The following is a 23400-nucleotide window of genomic DNA, read 5'->3' as shown; positions in this document are numbered from 1 at the left end:
TCAGTATTTTGTGACATTTTGGTGGGTTATAATCAAAACACTTTTGCAAAACAAAAGCAGGCAATTTGACCCTTACTGCTTCCTTTTCACTTAGCTGGTGGGCTTTTGAGAAAAAAGGATTGCCAAATAACACCTCTGAAGATGACATGATTTAGTCCTTGCACTACGGCTGAACTCCTGGGGGTGGCAGGTGGTTCTTCCTGTCTAGTGGAAGCCAATGTAACGGCTTGCTTGCAGGAGATGGTGGGGAGACTCTCATACAAGTATCAGGTCTGTGAGGAAGGAGGAGCCCCCAGCCCAGATCTGCCACAGGATGCTGCTGCTGACATTTTGCTCCCCCCAATTATACCATGTGTACTTGTCCAATTTGTTCTTTGTATTCATTGTTATATTGCTGTGTGGGTGCACCACTAAGGCAGGCTGCCACCCCGTGCAGTGCCTGGTTGCCTGGGAAACCAGCCGGAGGCTGATGTGGACAAGCCCAATGTGGTGAACTGGATGTGCTACCGCCAGACAGAGGACATCTCCACCATGTTCCTGCCTATTGGGGTTGACGGTTGGACTGACAATAGCAGGGATGTCACCGGCTGAAAACACTTCAAAGCCTGTTATAGACTCCCTCAGGTGTTGGGCTTCAACGCTCTTCCATCCCAGCAGCCAGCATGGTCAACGATGGGCATTGTAGACCTTCCTCATTGGACATAGCCTGGGGAACCTCTGCATCTTCTACTTCCCCTCCAGCCAGCAGTCCCAGGCTTGGAAAAGCCAAAATGTCTAGGGATTCATCTCCCTGGGGGCTCCTGGGGGGGGAGCAGTGAAGCCCATGAGGGTCCTGGCCTCAGGTAAGTTGCTTGCCAGCAAGTGAGCATACCCTCCAACATTTCTCCAATGAACATGGGGACATTCTAAGGAAAAGTGGGACATTCTGGAATCAAATAAAAATCCAGGATGGCTTCTCTAAATCAGGGAAGTCCCTGGAAATTAGGGATACTTGGAAGGTCTGGGTGAGGTGGGCCAGAATATCAGGCCTCTCCAGACCCCAAAACGACTGCTATGCACTTCTTAAATGCACTTTTAAGAAGCAAGAGTTCTCAGGCCTCTAGCATAGAATTACGTTCTTTTATTGCCTTCTGCTAAACTAATCTAGACATGATCCTGGCCACACGTGTGTGAGGACGAGGAGTGTGGGAAATGCATCTTCCCTTCTTTCTGTTATTGGTGCTAAAAATAGAGATGGCTCTCTTGGATTGTGCTGGGATTTCTCATAAAACTCAATTTGCTTTAAAGACGTAGAATGTGTGCAGCCTTAGTTTTTCCTGCTGTTCTCAGGGCGTGTGGTGTTCAGTAAGCTTTGTTTATTGTGTGGTATGAAACATAAACAGACTACAGCTATGTACACACAATACCTTTAATGCCCATTTTAAGCACCTTCTTTCCCTCAAAGAATCCTGGGCATTGTAGTTTATCCCTCACAGAGTTACAATTCCCAGCAACTTTAACAAACTATAGTGTCCAGAATTCTTTGAGGAAGAAAACATGATTTGAATGTGCTCTAAAGGTATAGTGTGTACGCGCTCTCTCTCTCTCTCTCTCTCACACACACACACACAGCCATCTTTTATGCTACCTCACCATTGCCCATCTCATCAGCAGCCCCCCTCCCTGTGCCATCATGCCTCCCCACAGCTCACAGGCACCACCAGCGCCATAGCAGCTGCCTCCTGCTCCTCAACCCTGGTGGCAGGGGCTGCGTGGTCATGGATGGTGGGGGGATCAACCCAGGACCGCCCCTAACCCAGTGGCAAGTAGAGGAGCACATCAGTCGTGGCAGATGCCCAGTCAGTGGTGGCATACACCACCCCCAGGCACACTGTGCCCCAAGTAACCAGCTAAAAAAGCCAATGCAATTCTGGGCTGCATCAATAGGAGTATAGCATCTAGATCAAGGGAAGTAATAGTGCCACTGTATTCTGCTCTGGTCAGACCTCACCTGGAGTACTGTGTCCAGTTCTGGGCACCACAGTTCAAGAAGGACACTGACAAACTGGAACGTGTCCAGAGGAGGGCAACCAAAATGGTCAAAGGCCTGGAAACGATGCCTTATGAGGAACGGCTAAGGGAGCTGGGCATGTTTAGCCTGGAGAAGAGGAGGTTAAGGGGTGATATGATAGCCATGTTCAAATATATAAAAGGATGTCACATAGAGGAGGGAGAAAGGTTGTTTTCTGCTGCTCCAGACAAGCGGACACGGAGCAATGGATCCAAACTACAAGAAAGAAGATTCCACCTAAACATTAGGAAGAACTTCCTGACAGTAAGAGCTGTTCGACAGTGGAATTTGCTGCCAAGGAGTGTGGTGGAATCTCCTACTTTGGAGGTCTTTAAGCAGAGGCTTGACAACCATATGTCAGGAGTGCTCTGATGGTGTTTCCTGCTTGGCAGGGGGTTGGACTCAATGGCCCTTGTGGTCTCTTCCAACTCTATGATTCTATGTAACCAGTCAGTCCTGGTGCAGTTTCTGTCCCTCTCAAGGGTTTCCAAGTGTTGCAGCCTCTCTTTCAAGTCTGTTTGCTCAAGGCCAGGCAAAGTGAGCTTCCTGGGAGATTTGTGTAGCTGGAGATCTATGCCAGTGCTGTAGTAGATATCAAGGTGGTCTGCATTTCAGGGGATCCCCATCATGTCCACCATCAAATTGTGTGAGAAGTGCAGGACCACATCCAGCCCCCTGGGTGTTCCCAGACACGCTGTTGTGGCCCGAGGCGCATGTCTTCATCTCCACCCCCTCCCACAATGACACCTACTGGGACCACTAGTGCTTCTTCACCAACGTTGACTTTGAGGATGGCTGGTGCATGTGGAACACCACAAAGGACCTCCTGAAGGGGCTGCCCATCCCAGGGGTCAAGGTGTATTGCATCTATGACATGGGTTACCAGCTCTGGAAAGCTACAACGACCACTTCCCCTACGAGGACCCCATCAACTACAATGCACTTTGCATAGCAATATACATTTTAGAGAAGCAAATTAATAAAATGTCCTGGGCATGGCAAAAAGAGGCTGGGATGGGGGAAGAGAGAATATAGGTCAGGCTGCTGGATCTCAAAACTATCCACAAACCCCCATTGCCTCTGCTGCTTTGTGTGGGAGAAGGAAGGTAGGTTGATATTTTTAGAGTGAGGCAGCTGAAAGGGCCACAAATGGTTATTTATTCTTAACTGCATACAGAGAGGCGCTTGTGGGATTTTCTGTCTCCAGTGCCAAAGTAACCTAACTGACCTTGGGTATTTGGGAAGAGGGTCACCTCAGGCAACATACTGCCTTGGTCTAGCCCTGGGTGTTTCCCGCTTAACTCAACCCTAGAACTGGAGTCACCGGAATCAGGAAAGAGTTTTCATCCCTTGTGGGAAAATATTTGTTGTTTGCGATGGTTCATTTGCTCTTAAGACAACACAAACTGAAATAGGATACCTCAATTTTTTAATAAGTACAGAATCTCAATAAAACAAATAGTAGTTGACATCACACAAAGGGAAGGGCCCCGGAAGGATCCCCCGCATGGACCTGAAATCATTTTTAAAAGTTCCAAGTTGAGGCAGAGCACGGAGAACGAGCGCTGCCCCCCTCCCAGCCAAAGAAAACAGGAAGTGTGGACGGAGCGTCAGAACCGTGGCTTTACAAAAATACATGTTGTACAATTTACATGGGGAGCAGTTGTAGGAATGTACAAAGAGGTGAGTTTTATGGCAAGAAAAATACTCTTGTGCAGTGGAGGGACAAGGCAACTGCCTCTGGTTTGGTAAGGAAGAATTACGTGCCGATTCTCAAAAGCACTCATGTTTCTGCCTCAAAAGGAGAGCTTGAATGAATATGCCTATGGACAACCACATTTCTCTCTGCCAGAGCACAGATACAGAGTCCTATCATTGCTAAGTTGACAGGCAGGACTGATAGGCAATATATTCAAGACCAAGGTGAGCAGGAGCTACTGAGGCTGTCCCAAAACAGATCAGCAGGAATTCAGGCACTCTGGACAGCCAACGGCCACCGCAGGCTCATCACAAGGACCTGGGAAGTGGTTTTCAGCTCCTGCGAAGATCTCGTTTGCGCCATTCAGGAACTTACGGAATGGGGCTTGGTTCTGCTGCTGGGAAGGACAGAGCAGGGGATGGCAACTCTGAAACAGAAACTACCCCCTCAACCTGTGCAAAGACTAGGAGGGAAAGAGTATTGCTTGGTGGAAGTGACAAAGTGGCACTAGGATGGAGACTTCCCACCTACAATTCCCTTCTGTGCCCGTATGGCATGCAGAGATACAGGGGTTATGCAAACACACAGTTCGCCCCCTCAAGAGTTGCCATGGCTTATGCTGCCCACCAGGCACCTGCAGAGGTCCACCTCCTGAGTGTGTGTTTGGGCTTTTGAGATGGCCCCTTCCCCATGTATCTCCTTTGCAGTCGTCCCAGGAAGCCTGTTTCCCTTTTCTTCCCCTCCAAGCGTGGCAAGTACAGCCCACCTGAGCCTGCAGCCGGAGGGGCCCCCTCGATACACTTAGCTCAAGGGAACAAGCAAGCCAGGGGGCTCCTTTGCAACCAAAACGGGGAAGGAGGAGACACACAGCCTGGTGAGGTGGGAAAGACCATGGGAAGTACCCACAGAGGGTTGGTTGATGACTGGGCTGGCCGCATAGCCTGCTCTGGGCTTCAGCTGGTTGGCCAGAAGGGCGATGCAGAAGGGACAGCTGCTCCACGCTTCAGGTTCACGGTGGGGGGCTCAGCCCTCCTGCAGTCAGGGCTTCTGACCGCCAGGCAGGACCAGGGCCTGCAGAATATCCGAGAGGGACACGATCCCCTTCACCACATTGCTTTCATCCACCACAACCAGCCGATGAACCTGTGGGTTAGCAGAAAAGGCCTGTGAGGACTTGCTTGACACAGCCAAGATTTAGGGGTGGTAGTGATTTAGAGAGCCAGGTTGGTTTAGAGAGCATTGGGACTGGGAGCCGGGTCCAAATCCTCATGCAGCCATGAACTTCACCAAGTGACACTGGGCCAGTCGTCTAACCTCCCTCACAGGGCTGTTGTGGGGGCAAAATACAGAGGGGAGACACTGTATACTGACCTGAGCTCCTTGCAGGAAAAAGTGAGGTGTGAATGTGGTAAATTAATACATAAGTACAAAATTTGTATCTATTTGTCCCCAAGTCTATATGAAAAAGAAATTTGGTGTTTTGGTACTCGTCCTCTTCCCTTGCAAATATTCCCTCATGCTATTCAAAGCCTTCCAAGTTTCTCCATGGAAATGAGAATCCCATCCTTCAGTGATAAGCAACCTTTTACATAGCAGCTTTGTGGTTAAGCAGCAAGTCATGGGCACCGTTGGTTCCTTGTCAAGTCTGAATAAGGTTGTATAAAGTGTGGACTTCACTAGCTGACAAATGCTGTTCTGAAGTCATCCTCACATCCCAGGTTTCAGGCAAGGCTCTTCCACAAAAAAGCCCCACTGGCCAACTTTTCCTCGTATTCAGTTGTCAGATTATGTGCGCACCAAATTTCAGCTGTTGTAGAAGCACCTTCATTTAACTACTTCCACAAAGAAACCAAAATAACTATTTCAATTTCATCATTACCTTTTCCAGGAGGTGGGGAAATCAACCCAGACAAAATCTGGTACTTATGGGTACCCTGAGTTACCCTGTATTACCATTGAAGTTCCCCGACTGTAGGAGTGGGGGATCTTTAGTCCCTACAACTCCCATCAGCCCTAGAAAACTGGGCTCACAGCCAGGGATGGTGGGAGTTGTAGTCCAACAACATATGGAGGCCCAGAAGTTCCCCACAGCTGCCTTATTGAAACAGAGTGGCCAAGGAGCAGTTGGAGAGGAAGGGCTTGTTGGAAGTGTTGTGCCACAACTCAGCTTGCACCGGAGGCTGATGTGTCTGTATGGGAACGAGGTGGCAGAGAGAGGAACCTCCAAGTTTCCTAGACTGTTGTCCTTGCTGACCTAACCTGTGCTGACCTTCCATCAGGTGCTAGACTTGATACTCAATTCCCACCTCCTCCGTTGTCCTCAACTTGGGAGAGGAGACACCTTTTGTGTCTCTCCTGTGAAGATGTAAGAGCAAGCATGGCTCAAGGAATCTCCACCGCAGCTAGAAAGAACAGTATCTTTCCTATCCAACATATATTCCCTGTAATAAATGTTGCTTTCTTATTTTCCTAAACTCAAGACTGTCTCGGTGTGATCATATTCAGGGTAAAGTGTGCTCCTCCCATCGGGATTCAATACAGGCAACTCCCCATTTATGCACATTCAATGCACGTGCAAACGCGTATCACTGTAAACTCGGAAGCTATATGAAAAGGGGCAAAATCAGCCCAAAAAGAGTGTGAAAATGGCAGAAAACAGCGCCCATGAGCCTTTGCAAGTGTGCAATCCCAGGAGCCCTTTGAGGCCTGTGGAGAGTTGGAGTCTGAGCAAGGAGGCTTGGAGGCAGCAACTGTAGTGTTTGCAGGTTTTTTCAACCGTGTTCCCAATATACGTGATTTCACTTAAACACACGGTGCCTCGGAACCTAATCCCACTGTAAAATGGGGAGTTGCCTCTATTAAGTTCAACTTTGCTGAGCGCTTTAACTCCAGATAGGGAGTTACCAACTCCAGATAGGGATTACCTCGGCCTCCACCAACCGGTTGATTATTGTCTCCAGAGTCTCATGCTTGTAACACTTCAGCACACCCTCAAAGTACTGTGAGCGATGCTGCAATGCCTTGGTCACCGTCACATCCAGGTTGTTGTACGTTTTCTCTGCTGCCAGGTTCTAGTCACAGAGAAGACAGACAAGGTGAGGAGATCTGGCGGCATACTTGACCTTCATGCGACTCCCAAAGTCTGTTCTCCCCACGTCCATGTGCACCCTGGGCTGCAAGAATGTGGGAGAATGTTTCTCCCCACTCTGTGAAATTTGAATCTGCATGGTGTGCTTCCATGCTAGGGCTGCTTGCAGTGCATTTACAGAAGATAAGACAGAAAGACCAGAGGCACATTCCTTGCAACGATACAGGATCATTCTTTCATCAGTGCTCTGTGATGCCAACACAAGTTAGACCCTGTTGTTTCAGCAGCCAGCAGCTGCATTGCAGAATGTCAACAAAAGTAAATTTCCACAGGCGATTTACGGGAGTGAGCCGAGTCATGTTCCATGGAGGAAAGGGGTAATGAAGAGGTGGGACTCCAAGGTCACAAAGACCACATTCACACCCTACATTTAAAGTACTGCAATGCCACTTTAACTGGTCATAGCTTCCCCCAAATAATTCTGGGAGCTGCAGTTTGTCTCCTAGCAACTCCCAGCACCCTTAATGAATTATAGCTCCCAGAATTCTTTGGGAGAAGCTATAACTGCTTAAGGTGATCCCATAGTAACTTAAATGTGTGATGTTAATGTGGTCTAAGCCAGCATGAGCCAAGGAAACATTACTCTGAGGAAAGCGCCACCAACCAAATCCTATTGGCTACTAGCCCACATCACCAGCACTTTCTCTGCTGTGGGAAACGGAGGCTTCCTGGCCCCTTTAACATCCAGAGCTTAAAACCACACCAGTTTTGCAGGTATGCCTAACACCCAAATGGAGCCCCGTGAAAAATATTTGGGGAGAGAAAGGGCCTGCAAGCAAAGCAAAATGTACTCCCATGCATAGAAACATAGAATTGCAGAGTTGAAAGGGACCCACGGGTCATCTAGTCCAACCCTCTGCAATGCAAGAATCTTTTTGCCCACCGCAGGGCTCAAACCCACGACCCTGAGATTAAGAGTCTCATGCTCTACTGACTGAGCTATCCCAGCTGCATTCATCAAAGACTGGGGAGATACTTACAATGACATCAAACTTGGAGTAAATGTCTACAACCCGGCCTGAAAGACAGAGACAGGAGTTTTGAGAGGTGATCTCAATATTTTACTCGCTTCCCTCCCCTGATATCGTATGTTGTTCATATCTCTGCTGCAATGACTGTATTGGCTGCACTACCCACCACAATTTGGAGTGCAATGCATTACAAGCAAAAAGCAGGTGTGTTAGAAAACGCTGCTTATAGGATCAATGGCTGGAGGTGGTTCCGAGAAGAATAGCAACCCACACAGGGGGAAAACACTCTTAGGTCACTAGCCAATTAGAACTTGGCAGAGGAAGAAATTCTTTTCTGACCCCACACATAGCAGCCAGATCCTGAACGTGAACAGTTATTATTTCATGGGTGCAAACCCTGACCTTTCAACAAACAAAGAAAAATGAGCACGTAAAGCATTCTATAATCATTTTTAAAAAATAAACCAAACTAAATAAACAGCCAAGAGAAACCACACATATAGTTTTATAAAACACCAGTACAGAATCTTCCTAAAATAATTTCCTAAGCTCCATAAATCCATATAATTTCCAAAAATACAGGTTTCCAAGCAAATTTTCTTCCTTTATTTAATTATTATAAAAGGTATTTAATTATAATAATAATTATACTATAGTACTATAACATTACAATAATTATAATTATAATTATAATATAAAAAATAAATTATAATTGTATTATAAAAAGGTATTTAATTATTATAAAATGTATCTTCCCTCTGCTTATAATGTACACCAGTTATTCCGCATAGCTGATATACATGGGTTTGAGCTAATCCTTTCTTTATTAAATTGTGTACCACACCATAAGATATTCTTTAAACTTGCTAAAATATTAATCTGTTCTAAGACCAATAACTTGTCGGGATAGAACCACATTCTCAGGTGAGCAATTATAGCCTCTTCATAATATATTGTAATAGGTGGAACGGCTATCTCTCCATTTTTATTCCTCTGAGTTTTTATGGCTACTGTTTTCATTTGCCAAATAAAATCCTTAAAGCTCTTTTGCTAGTTATCAAGAATTTCAAGAAGAACTCTTATTGGTAAATTCAATAGTATGAATATAACTTTCGGTAGGATTACCATATTTAGAACCATGGTTTTCTTTAGCCAAGGTGTATTCCACTGTGACCAGCAGTTCAATTCACTTTTAACTTCAAGTATCAACTTTTAATGATTGTATTTAGATGGATTCTTTAGATCTTGTGTTATCTATCTACCCAGGTATCTGAAAAAGTGTGCATGCACACAAAAGCTCATACCAATAACAAACTTAGTTGGTCTCTAAGGTGCTACTGGAAGGATTTTTTAAATTTTGTTTTGTCTACGGTAGACCAACATGGCTGTATCTACCCAGACATTTGACTGGGGAATCTTTCCAAGGTATTTTAGATCACTTTGTAATTACAGTGGTGCCTCGCAAGACGAAAAGAATCTGTTCTGTGATTCTCTTCGTCTAGCGGTTTTTTCGTCTTGCGAAGCAAGCCCATTGACGGATTAGCGGATTAGTGCTATTAGCGCTATTAGCGGCTTATCTGCTGATCGGATCAGCTGATAAGCGGCTTAGCGGCTTAGAAAAAGGGGGGGAAGGAAAAAAAACCAGCAGGAACTCGCAAGACATTGTCGTCTTGCGAAGCAAGCCCATAGGAAATTCGTTTTGCGAAGCACCTCCAAAACGGAAAACTCTTTCGTCTAGTGAGTTTTCCATCTTGCGAGGCATTCGTCTTGCGGGGCACCACTGTATATCGTTGGGAAAGTTGTTCAAGTGAAAAGGCTTTAACTTATCCAGTTCTTATTTTTAACATAATGCAGCTTCATGTTCACACTGCTCTTTCCAAGAGACTGATTTAAAATATAACCCACTGATAGACACGAAATGCTTGAACCTTAACTGTCTACAATGGCTGAGCGCCACTCACTGCAGAGATGCACCTTACCTGACTCATCCACCACAGGCAATGCAGAAACCCGCTGTTGTACAAAGATGCCCAGAGCCACATAAACAGGGGTGTTGGTATGGACCATGGCAATATTTTCGTAGGTGCCAATCTTCAGCTCCTCGATGCTTTTGGACATGAATTCTGGCTTGGGAAACTCTGCAATCTGCAGGATAAGAAGATACAGTTTCTTATAGCAACCTGGAACTCTGTGGACAAAAAGGAACAAGATGGCACCTCACAGCTATGCCAAACAGCTCCAGGGCAGAGGGACGGGTGAGGAATGCAGCAACGCCAGCCGTAAATATTCGAGCTGGCCTGCGCCAGGGGTCACTCACAAACAGCTTGAGGAACTTGAGGATGCGCTTGTGGGTCAGGATGTACAGCGTGTTCCCAGAGTCAGGGTCGATGACAGGCAGGCGGTGGATCTTGTTCCGGATCAAGGAGGTGACTGCATCATACAGGCTGGAAGTCACAAGTTTGGGGGAAGCATATCACAGGTGAGAAGCAACAAGGGCACTCAGGAGCCTGGCTCCACAAGGGATGTGTCAAAAGCTCAGGGAGAGGGAGAGAAAGAGAAAGAGAAAGAGAAAGAGAAAGAGGAGGTGCATCTGGGGTTCTTGGAGGACAGGCAATGACTTCTGGGTTTTGCTCTATTTAATTGATGGTCCAACCTATCCCAAGGAGAAGACAGAGGGAGAAGGAAGACACCAGTGAGAGCTGGGAAGGAAGGCTGCCACAAGTGAGAGGTGTAGCTACTATTTATCTTGCTAAGTGACTTTGAGACTTTTGTATATAAGTGACTAACAGACATAATAAATACTAATACTTAAAGAATAGCACCACCATCTGAGGCATGTAAGTGAATTGTGGTGAACCACAGTGGAATGACAATTACTGTACTCACAACTGTTCATTTGATATGTTGTAATCCATTTTGGGCAACATTTTGTGGGAAAGTCACTCACAAACAGATGATGAAAATCAGTTGCATCTACTGTATGTAACACTAATGTCTCACAACAAATGAAACATCTGTAGAAAACACAACTTGGAAAAGAGACAATGCACATACTTTTGTAAACTAAGAAATCTTTAATAAAAAACATTTTTTTAAAAATCGGTTGCATATTGGGGGGAACCCATCTCACAATTCCTTCCTCTTGACTGGGAAAGATGACAGGATGGGAATCCAAGGAGTCCCAGGAACATAATAATGAGTTAATATCATTATCTCATAGACCTTATGGGGGGCCTAGAACAGGAATAGCCTAATTCTCTATTCTCTGGGGCTGCTCTAGTTTCCAGACAGCGGCCAGGGAGGGAGGAGGGCAAAAGTGTATTTTGTCACACACAGAAAATCCATACAGGTTGCCAGGTTTCTAAAGGAACTTGGCGGAACTACAGCAGGGATGTGGAAACTGTGGCTCTGGATGCCCAACTCCCCTCAGGAATTATGGGAGTTGTAGTCCAACAACACCGGGAGTACTCAAGGTTCCCCACCCCTGCAGAAAGGGCTTTCTTTCATGCAGCAACGCATGGGATCAAGCACAGCTGTGACATTACAGAGAAAAATCAAAGAGAGAGGTGTTACACTGAAGTGCAGCCCCTCCTTCTCTCTTGTACGTATCGCTGTGAGTAAATAGTTTACCACACCTCAACTGAAATTTGGTGGGGCCACCAGGGTTCAAATAAAAATTGCTCAGAGGTAGCCTGCGGGCCGCTAGCTGCCCATCTATGCCATAAAGCAAGTTCACCATCTTTCAGCCTCAGTTACTCATCTGTAACGCAGCAGTAATAGTCACCTCCTTTTAACAGGACTATTGTGAGAGGAACTCTAATAAAGACTGTAGATTGGTGATATCCACTCAAAAGCATTTAAATGAAGTATCTGTGTATTCTGTAATTTATCCTTGTCTCTTAAGGGACCATTCTTTTCAGCTTGTAAATAATTTTGTAGACTTAAGGTGCAGGGCAGAAAGCTTTCTAGGGAAGAACTATGTAGAATCCCACTATTGTCTAGCCTTCCCTAAAAATGGTCCCCTTGTTTCTAAATTTCTCCTCATAACCAAGCGAGCTAGAAACTTGGTTCATAAAAGAGAAGCTGAGGTTCTCAGGGTGCCAATATTGCATGTGGATGCATATAGTACCCACATGGCTCATAGTGTATGGGGTTGTATCCATTGAGGTTGCCTGGTTTGCACAAGGGCTTCCCCCTAACCAGTGGAATTTCTGCTCCTTCTACAACCCCATGCGCACACACACAAATTATGTGGGGAGAAGAGGGGAAGGGGAAGTTGCATTGCACAAGGGGATGTCCTTCCACCAATAGGAGAGCTTTGCTAGATACAAGACAAAGCCCTCTCTTTATGCATTTAGCTTGGCACCAGTCACCTGCTTTTCTGTGGGTGCTTTCATCACAGGACTTGTGGCCTGAGCAACTCAGGAGGTACTGGGGAAGAGAGGAGATCAGAATGTGTTTGTGCAGAGGACCACTAAGGCACAGGAGGCAAAATCACTACAGTCCAGGGGCAAGAGATGACTGAGGAATCCACTGACCGGTGGCGGCTTTGGCAGGGCAAAATGAGGAGGCTGCTAGATGGGGCGATGGTAGAAAGCAAGAACTTGGCAATACTTTTTTTTAAAAAATGCAGACACAGTTTAGCCCCCAACCACATATTGGCAGAGCTTCTTACCTGGCACTAGGTGAAATGCAGACCAGGGGCTTGAAGGAGTCCTGCAGGTAGACTTCTGCATGTGGGAGAGAAAGTCTCAGTTATGCAATGGAACCAAAGTGTTGGGAGGTAGCAGAGGAAACACAGATACTGCGTTATCCTCAGGGTCCCGTCCAACTCTACATTTCTATGATTCTATGCCATAGCTGTCAACTTACAGATTTGAAAATAAGGGACCAGCAGCCAAAATAAGGGACCTGCAGCCTCACCTGTTCCAGGCACTCCAGTCTTCCTGTCCTCCTGCAGTCTGGTCAAACTCATGCTGGTAGCTTTGAGAACACTGTCCAACCAACTTTGTGACCAGATGTTCAACTGAATAGAATCTGAATCACATGCACCACAAGGCCTATGCAGCCTCAACTTAAGATGGCTCCCCGGCCTGGCTTTGCACTGCAAAGTTTGCAGCAGCACGTGCAACAAAATGGCGTCCAGCATTCAAAAAACCCCTCAGCTTGCATTAACTAGCCACACACAAGGCATGCAAGCTCCACCCCCCCCAGTCGTTCTTAGACTTCTTATTGGGTGAGCAACACAGTCAAGCAACACAGTTGGAGCCTCCCTCCTCCCTGGCCGACAGGGAGGGAGGGAGAGGAGCTGCTTCCGTTGAAATTTAAGGGACATCATTTAAGGGACATTTAAGGTACATCCATCAATAAGGGACAGCAGCAGGACATGGCGCTGGAATAAGGGACTGTCCCTTCAAATAAGGGACACTTGACAGCTATGTTCTATGCATGGGGAGCAAGAGAAACCTACAGCTCCTCCTGCTGGCCAGGGGAAGGAGGGCATGAATTGGAAACCATGGAGGAAGAAAAGCGCTTTGCCAAATGCATAGCAACTCCTTCTCCACCATGGCTGGATACACTCGACACACATTCTTCTGGTTCTAATTCTTCCCCTCCAGAAGTGCTCCGTATTGTATTTGCCCCACATCCTCACCCTCCTCCTCCTCCTCACCTCGCCATGTTTCGATCTTGTGCTCCTCCAGCTCATAGATCTGCACCTGCAGACACCAGAAACAGAGCAGATCCTCAGTGCAACGGAAGCCACCTCTGGCCTTTGGGCCACCTCTGGAAGTGTTGGGAGCTCCAGCTTGCTTTGGGAACTCGGGGTGGAATTTAAGATCCCAGCTATGGAAGAAGTCGTTCCCCCACCAGTATCAGAGGCAGGACCCAGCTGACTAGAGCTCTGGACTCCAGAGAGTAACATCAGTGTCCACAATGAGTGAAGAGCTTATTGCTGCTGTGTCTTTTTTCTTTTCTTTTTACTGAATGTATTATTTTTAGATTTGTTACGCTCTGTTTTGTACTGCTAACCATCCTGGAACTGACTGGAGCATAGAAATTATTGAACAGAAAAGAAAAACACCCCTGAGACCAAAACTAAAGTCCATCTCCAAAACTCACCCTCTCTAATCTGTATGTTTCCACTCACTCATTGCAGAGGAAAACTTTCAGAAGTCCTAGGGGCTAGAAACTTGTTCTTGGGAAACTCAAAGTAGTCAATGGTAGCTGACAATTCTGTATTAAAGACCACTTTCCAGACAAAATCATCTCAGTATATACTGGCTTTTTTTAACATAGAAGGGGATGATATTGCCCAAAATGTACTTACCATGGCTGATTTGTAATAGCGATGAAGGATGTTGATGAAATCCGTGATTGTGAGCATTCCTATACGGCAGAGAAAAGGGAGGGAAGAGTTCAGCTTAAGCAGTCAACTGGGGGTGGGCAAGAACGCAAAAGATATCTGCCTTGTGTGCTTCAGAGGAGATACACTTACCTACAAAGCTTTGTGTTTTGCTGTCCCAGAGGGGGGCGGCTCTCACACCATTAGTCACCAGCGCAAAGAAGGCTTTCTTGACCTGAAGGTCAAACAAAAAAGTACAGTCACACAGCAGGGCCAATTCAACCACTTGATTCCGTTATTGGAAGCCAGCTCAAAGACTCTGTCCCACTTACGCAGAAACCCTGCTCTTGTCTGTGGGTGTCCCCACTTTGTGGCCAACTGTTAGGAAGGAATGAGGCTTCAGCCAGGAATCTTGGAAGCTTGCTAGAGGCGCCTCCTCCTCTGCCCTCTGGAAGAACATGGTGCTACCCACCTGCAGAGAAGTGTCGAAGACCACAAGCTTGGAGCTCGTTGGAATGAGGTCGTAGCAGCGATGCGATTTCATGAAACATGTGTAGATGCCGCTGCCGGAATCCTCATCTGCTGCGGAAACAAGCACAAGGGGCCTATGAGTGCAGACTGCCAAAAGGCTCTTCGCCTCTCAAAAGGGAACACAAGGCAAAGAAGGAGCATGAGATTTGGAGTTTTCTATGGTGAAGCAGTGGAAGTCTGCAGAGCAGGAGTTCCCATTCATCCAAGGGTTAGAATGGGGAACTTCAAGCTCTTTTATGTCTAATTCTTATTTATTTTTTTGTATATCCTCATTGCTTTACAGAATAATATAAGCTGGTTGTGGGGAAGAAGAGCGAGCCCTGCCTCCAGGAGCTTACAATAGAACAGTAATGATATTATTCTCAGGACTAAATCCGCCATGCATTAAAACACCCATGGAAATCAAGCAAATCTGCTTTTCTTTGTATAGCCTTTTACACCTTCCATTCTGCTGTTTCTACCCACCAAGGAATTAGTCAGAGCACCCATGACTTCTTCCAACCACCCCGTCCTGGTTCAGGCCTTTCTCCTGAGTTTCCCAGCTTATCTCCACAGCCATTCAATATCATTTGCTTTCAAAAACTGGAGCTAGAGATTCTCAGGATGCTGAGGCCACACTACCACTAAGCAGGAGGCTCAAGGCCTACCCTGGGAAGGAAAGCGTCTTAAAGAGACGAGAAGCTATGAGCCTAAAAAGGGGTAGTGGCCATTCCTGGAAAGGCAGCAATTGCATCCTTTACTTCTGCTCTGAATTGCTCAGACAGCCACTTTGGGTGGGAAAATGATATTTTGGCTTGTTCTGGAGAGAAAGACGGTGATGAAGAAACCCTGGACATTTGGTGAAGTGGCAATGCCAGGCTCAATGGCCTAGAGCAGAAGGGCTGGACCACAGCTCCCATCACTGCTGACCATTAGCTATGCTAGCAAAGGCTGATGAGAGCTGGAGTCCCAGGGCCACAGGTTCCCCCTGCCTGGTCTAGAGTGACCCACTCTGAGGATTGAGGAGTAAGCTTGAGGGGTGTAAAGGTAAAGGGACCCCTGACCATTAGGTCCAGTCGTGACCAACTCTGGGGTTGCGGCACTCATCTCACTTTATTGGCTGAGGGAGCCGGCGTACAGCTTCCGGGTCATGTGGCCAGCATGACTAAGCCGCTTCTGGCAAACCAGAGCAGCGCACAGAAACACCGTTTACCTTCCCGCTGGAGTGGTACCTATTTATCTACTTGCACTTTGACGTGCTTTTGAACTGCTAGGTTGGCAGGAGCTGGGACCAAGCAACGGGAGCTCACCCCGTCGCGGGGATTCGAACCGCCAACCTTCTGATCGGCAAGTCCTAGGCTCTGTGCTTTAACCCACAGCACCACCTGCGTAGGAAGGCATATATAAAAAATGTCAAACTTCAGTAAGTCTCAGAGTGCGAAAACACATGACAATGAGTCAGCCTATGGCCAAGGGCAAGTGTCCACAGACCACTATCATACCAGCGACAAGTGATCCCAAGCCAAAGGAATGCCCAACAGCCTTATCCACCCTTTCACTGGGCCTGGGACTCATGTGCACGGTGGTTTGGGAAGAAAAAAATTGCAGTGAGTCTTTCCCTTCATTCCTTTTCGTAGTCAAGCCTCTGTGCAAGTGAGATACAACTCCACTTCTCCAGGCCTTACAATCATAGAGTTGGAGGGCACACAAAGATAATCAAGTCCAACCCCCTGCAATGCAGGAATCTTTTGCCTTACTGACAAACCTGAGATTAAGAGTCTCATGCTCTCGTACCAACTGAGCTATCCCTGAAGGCACAAAGGAGCACCTAAGACTTGGGAGTGAAGTCTTTTCCTGCTGTTTCTTATTTTCTCCCCGCCCCACCCACCCAAACATGAATGAGGGAAATCCCCGACTTCCCCCCCAAGACCTTTAAGGATGCCAGAAGACTTGTGGATGGTGATGGCAAGGAAAAATGGAGGCTGGTTTGTAAGCCAAGCAAATATTGGTGGAGCCATATTGGTGGGAGTTAGAATCCCTTAGGAAAACTTTAGCGATCTAATAGGGCCTGTGAGCCTCCTATCATCCAGAAGGGTCTTGCTGACTGAAAGGTGAACAGTGCTCTCCAAAGGCACATTTCAAGCACCATATCTTCATAATGTCATCACACGCATAGACCATCCTCTGCTCAGCACCCCAGAGCATCCTCCCAAGGTGTGACACTCACCTTCTGACGAGGGCAGGCTTTTCTCCAGTCCACTCTCAGGAACAGTGGCCTGCAAAGAATAAAACACAGAGAAATAGGAGATCAGGGGTGATTAGCTACAACTCCTCCAGCATCCTGCAGCTGCCAACATGGACAATGGTCAGGGATTATAGGAGGTGTAGCTGAATGTCACCTGGAGAGCCACAGCTTCCTCAAATCTGAGCTAAGGGAAGATTGATTGATTGATTGGTTGGTTGGTTGGTTGGTTGGTTGACTGACTCACACACACAAAGACAGACGCATGCAAGAGAGACGCTTGACTGCAACTATTGTATGAACAGTTCAGAAAGGAAAGAAACAAGGGTCTTGGGCATCCAGGCTACCGGGATTTGAATGGGTTCATATTCCTCTTCAGCCATGAAGCTCACCTTGTCGCAATTACTCAGCCTAGTTACTTCACAGTATGATTAGGATGATGCAAGGAAGAAAACTTGTGTCCACACAGATACAGCCCATGCACACACAAAAGTGCACAAAGCACGTGGTGGCACATCAGGAAGACATCCCTCAGAGAGCGCTTGGGTGCGTGAAGGGGGAGGACATTCTCATTTTTTATGTCCAGGATGCAACTATGCATCCCATAGCTGACCCCGAACAAGACTGCTGGCAGTCCCTTTGCTGTCCAATTAAGACTTCCAGTTCAGAAGACCCACCTCCTTCAAGTCAGGGAATGTGAGCACAGCATGGGGAAATGCTGACAATTGCACTTCTTGCAGGCTCCTTCCCAGCAGCTGGAAGGGTGGAACTGTGCCCTTGGTGACTCCTGTCCCCTCTCCCACGAAAACCTCATTATGTTCCCACAACGGTCAGCATAGTTTCCAGGGCATGACAAACCCCAGCTGTCGACTTCCAAGCTGGGAAGGAAGCTGCCACCATTCAAAACCTGCCCGGAGACCCTGGTCATGTTAAAATAGGAAAGGTCTCCACGGCAAAGGGAAGTGTGGCCAAGCCTCACCTGAGCAACAAAACCTGTACAGTACAATTTAAAGCTGAACTCCGGGCCAAGATTCTTGCTGCAGTCCAACCAGGAGTCTGCCTACAGAAAGACGTCTTTCTACCTCACACACAAAACGGTGTTTACAGGAGAAAATGTAAGCCGAAGATAACCAGAAAAGCAGGCTTCCTAAGCAGATTGCACTGGTTGAAACCAAAACCAGCAAACATCTTGCTGCAGGTGACAAGGAGGTGTTCTGAGATGAATTTGCGCTGAACAAAATTATTTCAGAAATGTGAAGTGTGCAAAATTCTTCCATGTTCTCAGTCTTAAGGACTGCAAGTAAATCAAAGAAAATCCAGATTGTTGAACACACAAAAGTTCTCAAGAAGCGTGACTTTCACAGCAGCATTCAAGCTTCATGACAGTTTTATTAACATACATTCTGCAGGATGTGGGTGATCAGCCTGTAGCCTTCAGTACAGACATGGGAACTCCAGAACAATTCTACATGGCCTCTGGCACCCGATTAAACGTTAATCAAGAGACCTCCAGGCATAGGGCAGTATATAAATTCAATAAATCATCATCATCATGGCATGTGAAAACATCTGCACATAGCCTCTCATGTAAGGATGTGGGGGGAAATATTTCTAAGAAAGAGAAGGTTTCCACAGGGTAAGTTTGTCTTTCCATTCTGCATACCGTATTTTTCACTCTATAAGACGCACCAGACCATAAGACGCACCTAGTTTTTGGAGGAGGAAAACAAGAAAAAAATATTCTGAATCTCAGAAGCCAGAACAGCAAGAGGGATCGCTGCGCAGTGAAAGCAGAAATCCCTCTTGCTGTTCTGGCTTCTGGAATAGCTGCGCAGCCTGCATTCGCTCCATAAGACGCACACACATTTCCCCTTACTTTTGAGGAGGGAAAAAGTGAGTCTTATAGAGCAAAAAATACGGTAATTGAAGCTGCTCCAGAAACCTACTGAAGGGCAAGATACTACAGGAAGGAAGTAGCTGGAGGAACGGCTTATGGTTTCAATTGTCTGTCTCTACACAAATGCACAGAGTATGGGAAACAAGTAAGATTAATTGAGTTTTTAATACAGGATGGCAAATACGACCTGGTAGACATTACTGAAACCTGGTGCGATGAGACTGGAATGTAGGAATTGAGGGATATAACCTGTTCAAAAGGAATAGACCAAATAGGAAGGGAGGGAAAGTAAAGGATATGTAAAGGATGTGTACACTTGTGAAGCACGATTTCTGTTCTCATCCTGAAGCAAAGTTCTTAACCCGAGGTACTATTTCTGGGTTAGGAGAGTCTGTAACCTGAAGCATATAGAACCTGAAGCGTATGGAACCCGAGGTACCACTGTAGTGAAGTTTTTAATATTTGAATGTTTCACTGTGTTTTTATATTATTATATTTAGTTGGAAGCTGATCAAAGTGGCTGGGCAACCCAGGCAGGACATTATTATTTTTATTTTTATTATTACTACTACTACCACCAAGTTCATGCTCCTTGTAACTATAATTCCTTGAATGTCAGTTGCCATCACCTTTATAATTTTAAAAAGGATTATTACTTTTTTGTTGTTGTTTCATGTCTCATTTAAAAATATAATTTGCACTACAGAAGCCTCCATATACTTGCACATACTCCCAACTCAGGCACATATGTGCAGGGATTCTTTAACTACAGTCTCTGTATGAGTGTCTATCTGTACATAAACCCAGCATTTAGCTTCAACACACACTCTGGCTTCAAACACTACAGGCAGACAATCTCACATAGCGTAAGCAATACAGATAAATATCTGCATTTAAAAGAAAACTGTTCTGCTGCAACCCAGCACTTCCCCGTATATACATAGCCTGCAAACCTATTGAGGCATCATCACCCATGTGTGCTAGCTCTCTTTGCTTGCCAGTGTCCAGAACTGGTGGGCTGTCACTCCTGCTGTAGTTCCACACCAGTTTGTGCGTCATGCAGGAGGCACCATTGGGGGATATAAATAAGAATTGGGATTAGACTAGGGAAGGTCACGGGCTCAGTGGCAAGAAGCCTCTGCTCACATGTAGCAAACAGCAACGGAATCAGAGAGGAGACGGGCTCTCATGAGCATAGATAATTGGATTTAAAGGCAGCTGGATAAACTGCCCTCCTCATGGACTCTGAAAACTGTAGACTTTTCAGAGAACTTGAACATTTGCTGTTACAGTAAAGGCTTCTGCCCACAATTTCACCAGTTGGTACAGAAAACAAGCTGAACAGGCTTTATAGCTTCCTATTCCTGGCCACGCCTGAGCACACCAATAACAATTTCTACCATGCCATTGTTTCTCCCACAGCCTCCACAACACAGGAAAGAGGCACCCGGCAGCCAGGATTTTTGAAAAAAATTAAGCCAGCTGAACAGGGCAGAGGCAACATTTCAAATTCCTTCCAGGGGCGCAAAGCTTTGGCAAATTATCAGGTTAGATCAAATGCTTCCAGTGAGATACACCGCGACTTAAAGATTTATTAGTAACGCTTCAAGTGAGAATATCACAAGACCTCCAAGGACAACAGACTGATACTTACAAAGCAAAACAAAAAGGGGCATGTTATTATGCTCCAATACCAATAAGTATTCTTCTTCCTGGGATTCTGAATGCAACCCAAACTTGAACCACTCTCCTTTTTATATTTAATTTTTACTTTTAACTAAATTGTATTTTCTTTCTCCAATTCCTTAGTTCTTACATGATACAGAATTCCATGTTTTTTATTTAATGAAAAGAAATATTAAAAAGAAAAATTGAGGTGGATTAAAAAAGATTCTTCTGGCATAATAATGCCTCATAACTATTTTTACAAAAGAATGTTAATGGCATATTGCATTATGCTTGTTGCACTGAAGCATCGCAATGAATAGAACACACATTACCTTGAAAGGAGGATAAGTACAGAGGCAGAGCAGATATTTCATGATGCTGCAACATGCTAGGCCACATCGCACCACATACTCATGTTTACGCAGAAGTAAATCTCATGGAGTTAATCTAACTGTGCAAAGGACTGTGACCTTTGCCTGCCCCACGTTCCCTCCAGGAGGAATCAGAAGACACTGCTGCTGTGCATCCCATCAGTGCACACAGTTCTCAGAGGTTAAGGCTGTATTCGCAGAGAAGTTACTTTTACTGACAGCAGTTGCTGCCAAGGCAAATGGCTTCTTTGCGGTCACAGTGGATGGGAATCAGCTCTGGCTCTGCCTCCTTTTCATTCCCAAAGAGGGAAGGAGGTGGCTAAGTTAACTTGCAATCCTATACCCAGTTAAAATAAGTGGGGTTTTTCATTGTGGTCCAAGGTATCCTTAAGGAGAAGATATGCAACAGAGATCCAGATCAGCAAATGTACTTGAGGAGTTAATTGCATCTTAAAGCTTTTCAAATCAGTCACAGAAATAGCTGCTAGCGTCTTTATGTGCCCCCAATATCCCAGACATTCTTTTACACCCCTATAGATCTGTCTTAGGGACGCGGGTGGCGCTGTGGGTTAAAGCCTCAGCGCCTAGGGCTTGCCGATCGAAAGGTCGGCGGTTCGAATCCCCACGGCGGGGTGCGCTCCCGCTGCTCGGTCCCAGCGCCTGCCAACCTAGCAGTTCGAAAGCACCCCCGGGTGCAAGTAGATAAATAGGTACCGCTTACCAGCGGGAAGGTAAACGGCGTTCCGTGTGCTGCGCTGGCTCGCCAGATGCAGCTTTGTCACGCTGGCCACGTGACCCGGAAGTGTCTCCGGACAGCGCTGGCCCCCGGCCAATAGAGTGAGATGGGCGCACAAACCCCAGAGTCTGTCAAGACTGGCCCGTTCGGGCAGGGGTACCTTTACCTTTACCTTAGATCTGTCTTAAGCATGAATAGTTACAAGCAGGCTGCAGTAACATTTGCACTGACAACCAAGAACAAGTTACTGTCACTCCACCTCAGCCCAACCATTTACAATTTCGGGATAGCAGCCAACTTATCTTTAGTGTCATCACGCAGGTGCAGGTTACTAAGATAAGTCACATGGAGCTTTCTGCACACTCTAAAAGTGCTACACAAAAGCAGCAATTACACACAATCTATACACACACATATACACATATATAATATATACATGTGCTCACTCGACCATTTTGATCAGCCTATATGGTACTACTACAGGTGCCACGTAATACCCATTCTGCACTTGTAAGAACCGGACCATTTCGTAATATGGCAGCTACGGAACTCCCAGCCTATTGAGAGCTCAAGCAGGCGCCACCACTGTACTCTGGAAAGACCCAGCACCTGCTGAAACCTCTCCTGTTTAGACAAGCCGACCCAGATGCTTAGGAAATTGAAGTGATTGTAATCTGTTCTAGTCTTTTAACTTCTGCTTGTTTTAGGAGGGTCACGAACCTTTCTCGATTTCACTGTTTTATCTTTTTGTGAACTGCTTTGAGGCTTGATTTGGTTTTTTCACAATCAAGCAGCGCATAAATTTTACGAAATAAAGCAGACGGAGACATACAGCCACAGGTATTGACACCACACACACCATCTAGCCCTGATTTGATAGCTCAGTCGGTAGAGCGCGAAACTCTTAAATATCCGGGTCCTGGGTTCGAGTTCCGCGCTGGGCAAAAGGGGTTGCACCAGACGACCCTCGAAGTCCCTTCCAACTCAGCCATGATTCTGTAGCCTCGCTTAAAAGACCCCCCACCCAATGAAGTCCCTGCCGGGCGGCCCCCAGAGCTCTCTCTTGAGGGTGGGGAAAGGGAGGCGCAGCAGGAAACCTCCCTCCGAGGAGCCGAGCGAGCACGAGACGGAAACTCCCGAGCCCCGCTGCCACTTACCGCCTCCATGATCCCCGCCGCTGCCCCCAGAGAAGGGGCGGCAGCTCCCGCTCCAGTTACCGCCCAAGCATAAACCTGAGCGTCCGCCTTGACGCATCACTGCCCTCACTTCCGCCAGAACGCGGCGTCACGTGAACGGAAGCGGAAGGAACGAAAAGAAAAGGGCGCCGCTCCACGTCCGGCCGTAAAAATAAGGCGGTTTCCGCGCCCGCCCGCCCGCCTCCTACCTCTATGGCTCCACCCACCAAACCTGGGTACAAATCTTACTCGAGGCGCAGAAGTCTAAGGGGATCCTCACGGTCATCTAGTCCAACCCCCTGCAATGCTAGCAGTTAACTGCTGGGCCACACAGGCTTGCGGCTTCTCTGAAGGTAATAATTAACAGCAACATCAGTTGTCCTCACCACACAAAATAAGACCCAAGTTAGAAAAAGAATAAACTCCTGGCTTCTAAATTCTCCCTTGATGTTTCCACTATTTCCTGTGGGCAGCTGCCTCCAGGGGGGAATGGTGCCAAAAGTAACCCGGAAGCCCCCACTTCCTGATTTTAATCTAATTAAAACCGTGAAATCTAATCTAAAACGGGTTAAAATCACCTCAGTTTCCTA

The 23400-nt window shown here is 46.5% G+C and overlaps 1 protein-coding gene across 2 annotated transcripts; it reads right to left on the bottom strand.

Annotated features, from left to right (window-relative positions):
- Positions 1-3457: 3457 nt before the first annotated feature.
- PRKAG1 (protein kinase AMP-activated non-catalytic subunit gamma 1) lies at positions 3458-22923 on the bottom strand. Of its 2 annotated transcripts, none has more exons than XM_082206153.1 (12): positions 22793-22923; positions 16949-16997; positions 14684-14793; positions 14365-14446; positions 14197-14255; positions 13540-13585; positions 12544-12598; positions 10186-10312; positions 9848-10013; positions 7878-7915; positions 6674-6820; positions 3458-4892 (listed from the first exon to the last, which is right to left on the bottom strand). In XM_082206153.1, the coding sequence occupies exons 1-12, from the start codon at positions 22799-22801 to the stop codon at positions 4788-4790; spliced, it is 993 nt and encodes a 330-aa protein (XP_082062279.1). In that variant the 5' UTR covers positions 22802-22923; the 3' UTR covers positions 3458-4787. The 2 variants fall into 2 exon arrangements, with proteins under 2 accessions (XP_082062279.1, XP_082062280.1); XM_082206154.1 differs by having other exon boundaries at positions 14684-14790.
- Positions 22924-23400: the final 477 nt, after the last annotated feature.

The sequence above is a fragment of the Podarcis vaucheri genome, assembly GCF_965113315.1.
Source record: "Podarcis vaucheri genome assembly, chromosome: 2".
NCBI classification, from domain to species: domain Eukaryota; kingdom Metazoa; phylum Chordata; class Lepidosauria; order Squamata; family Lacertidae; genus Podarcis; species Podarcis vaucheri.
This window is presented reverse-complemented; position numbering and strand designations above follow the sequence as displayed.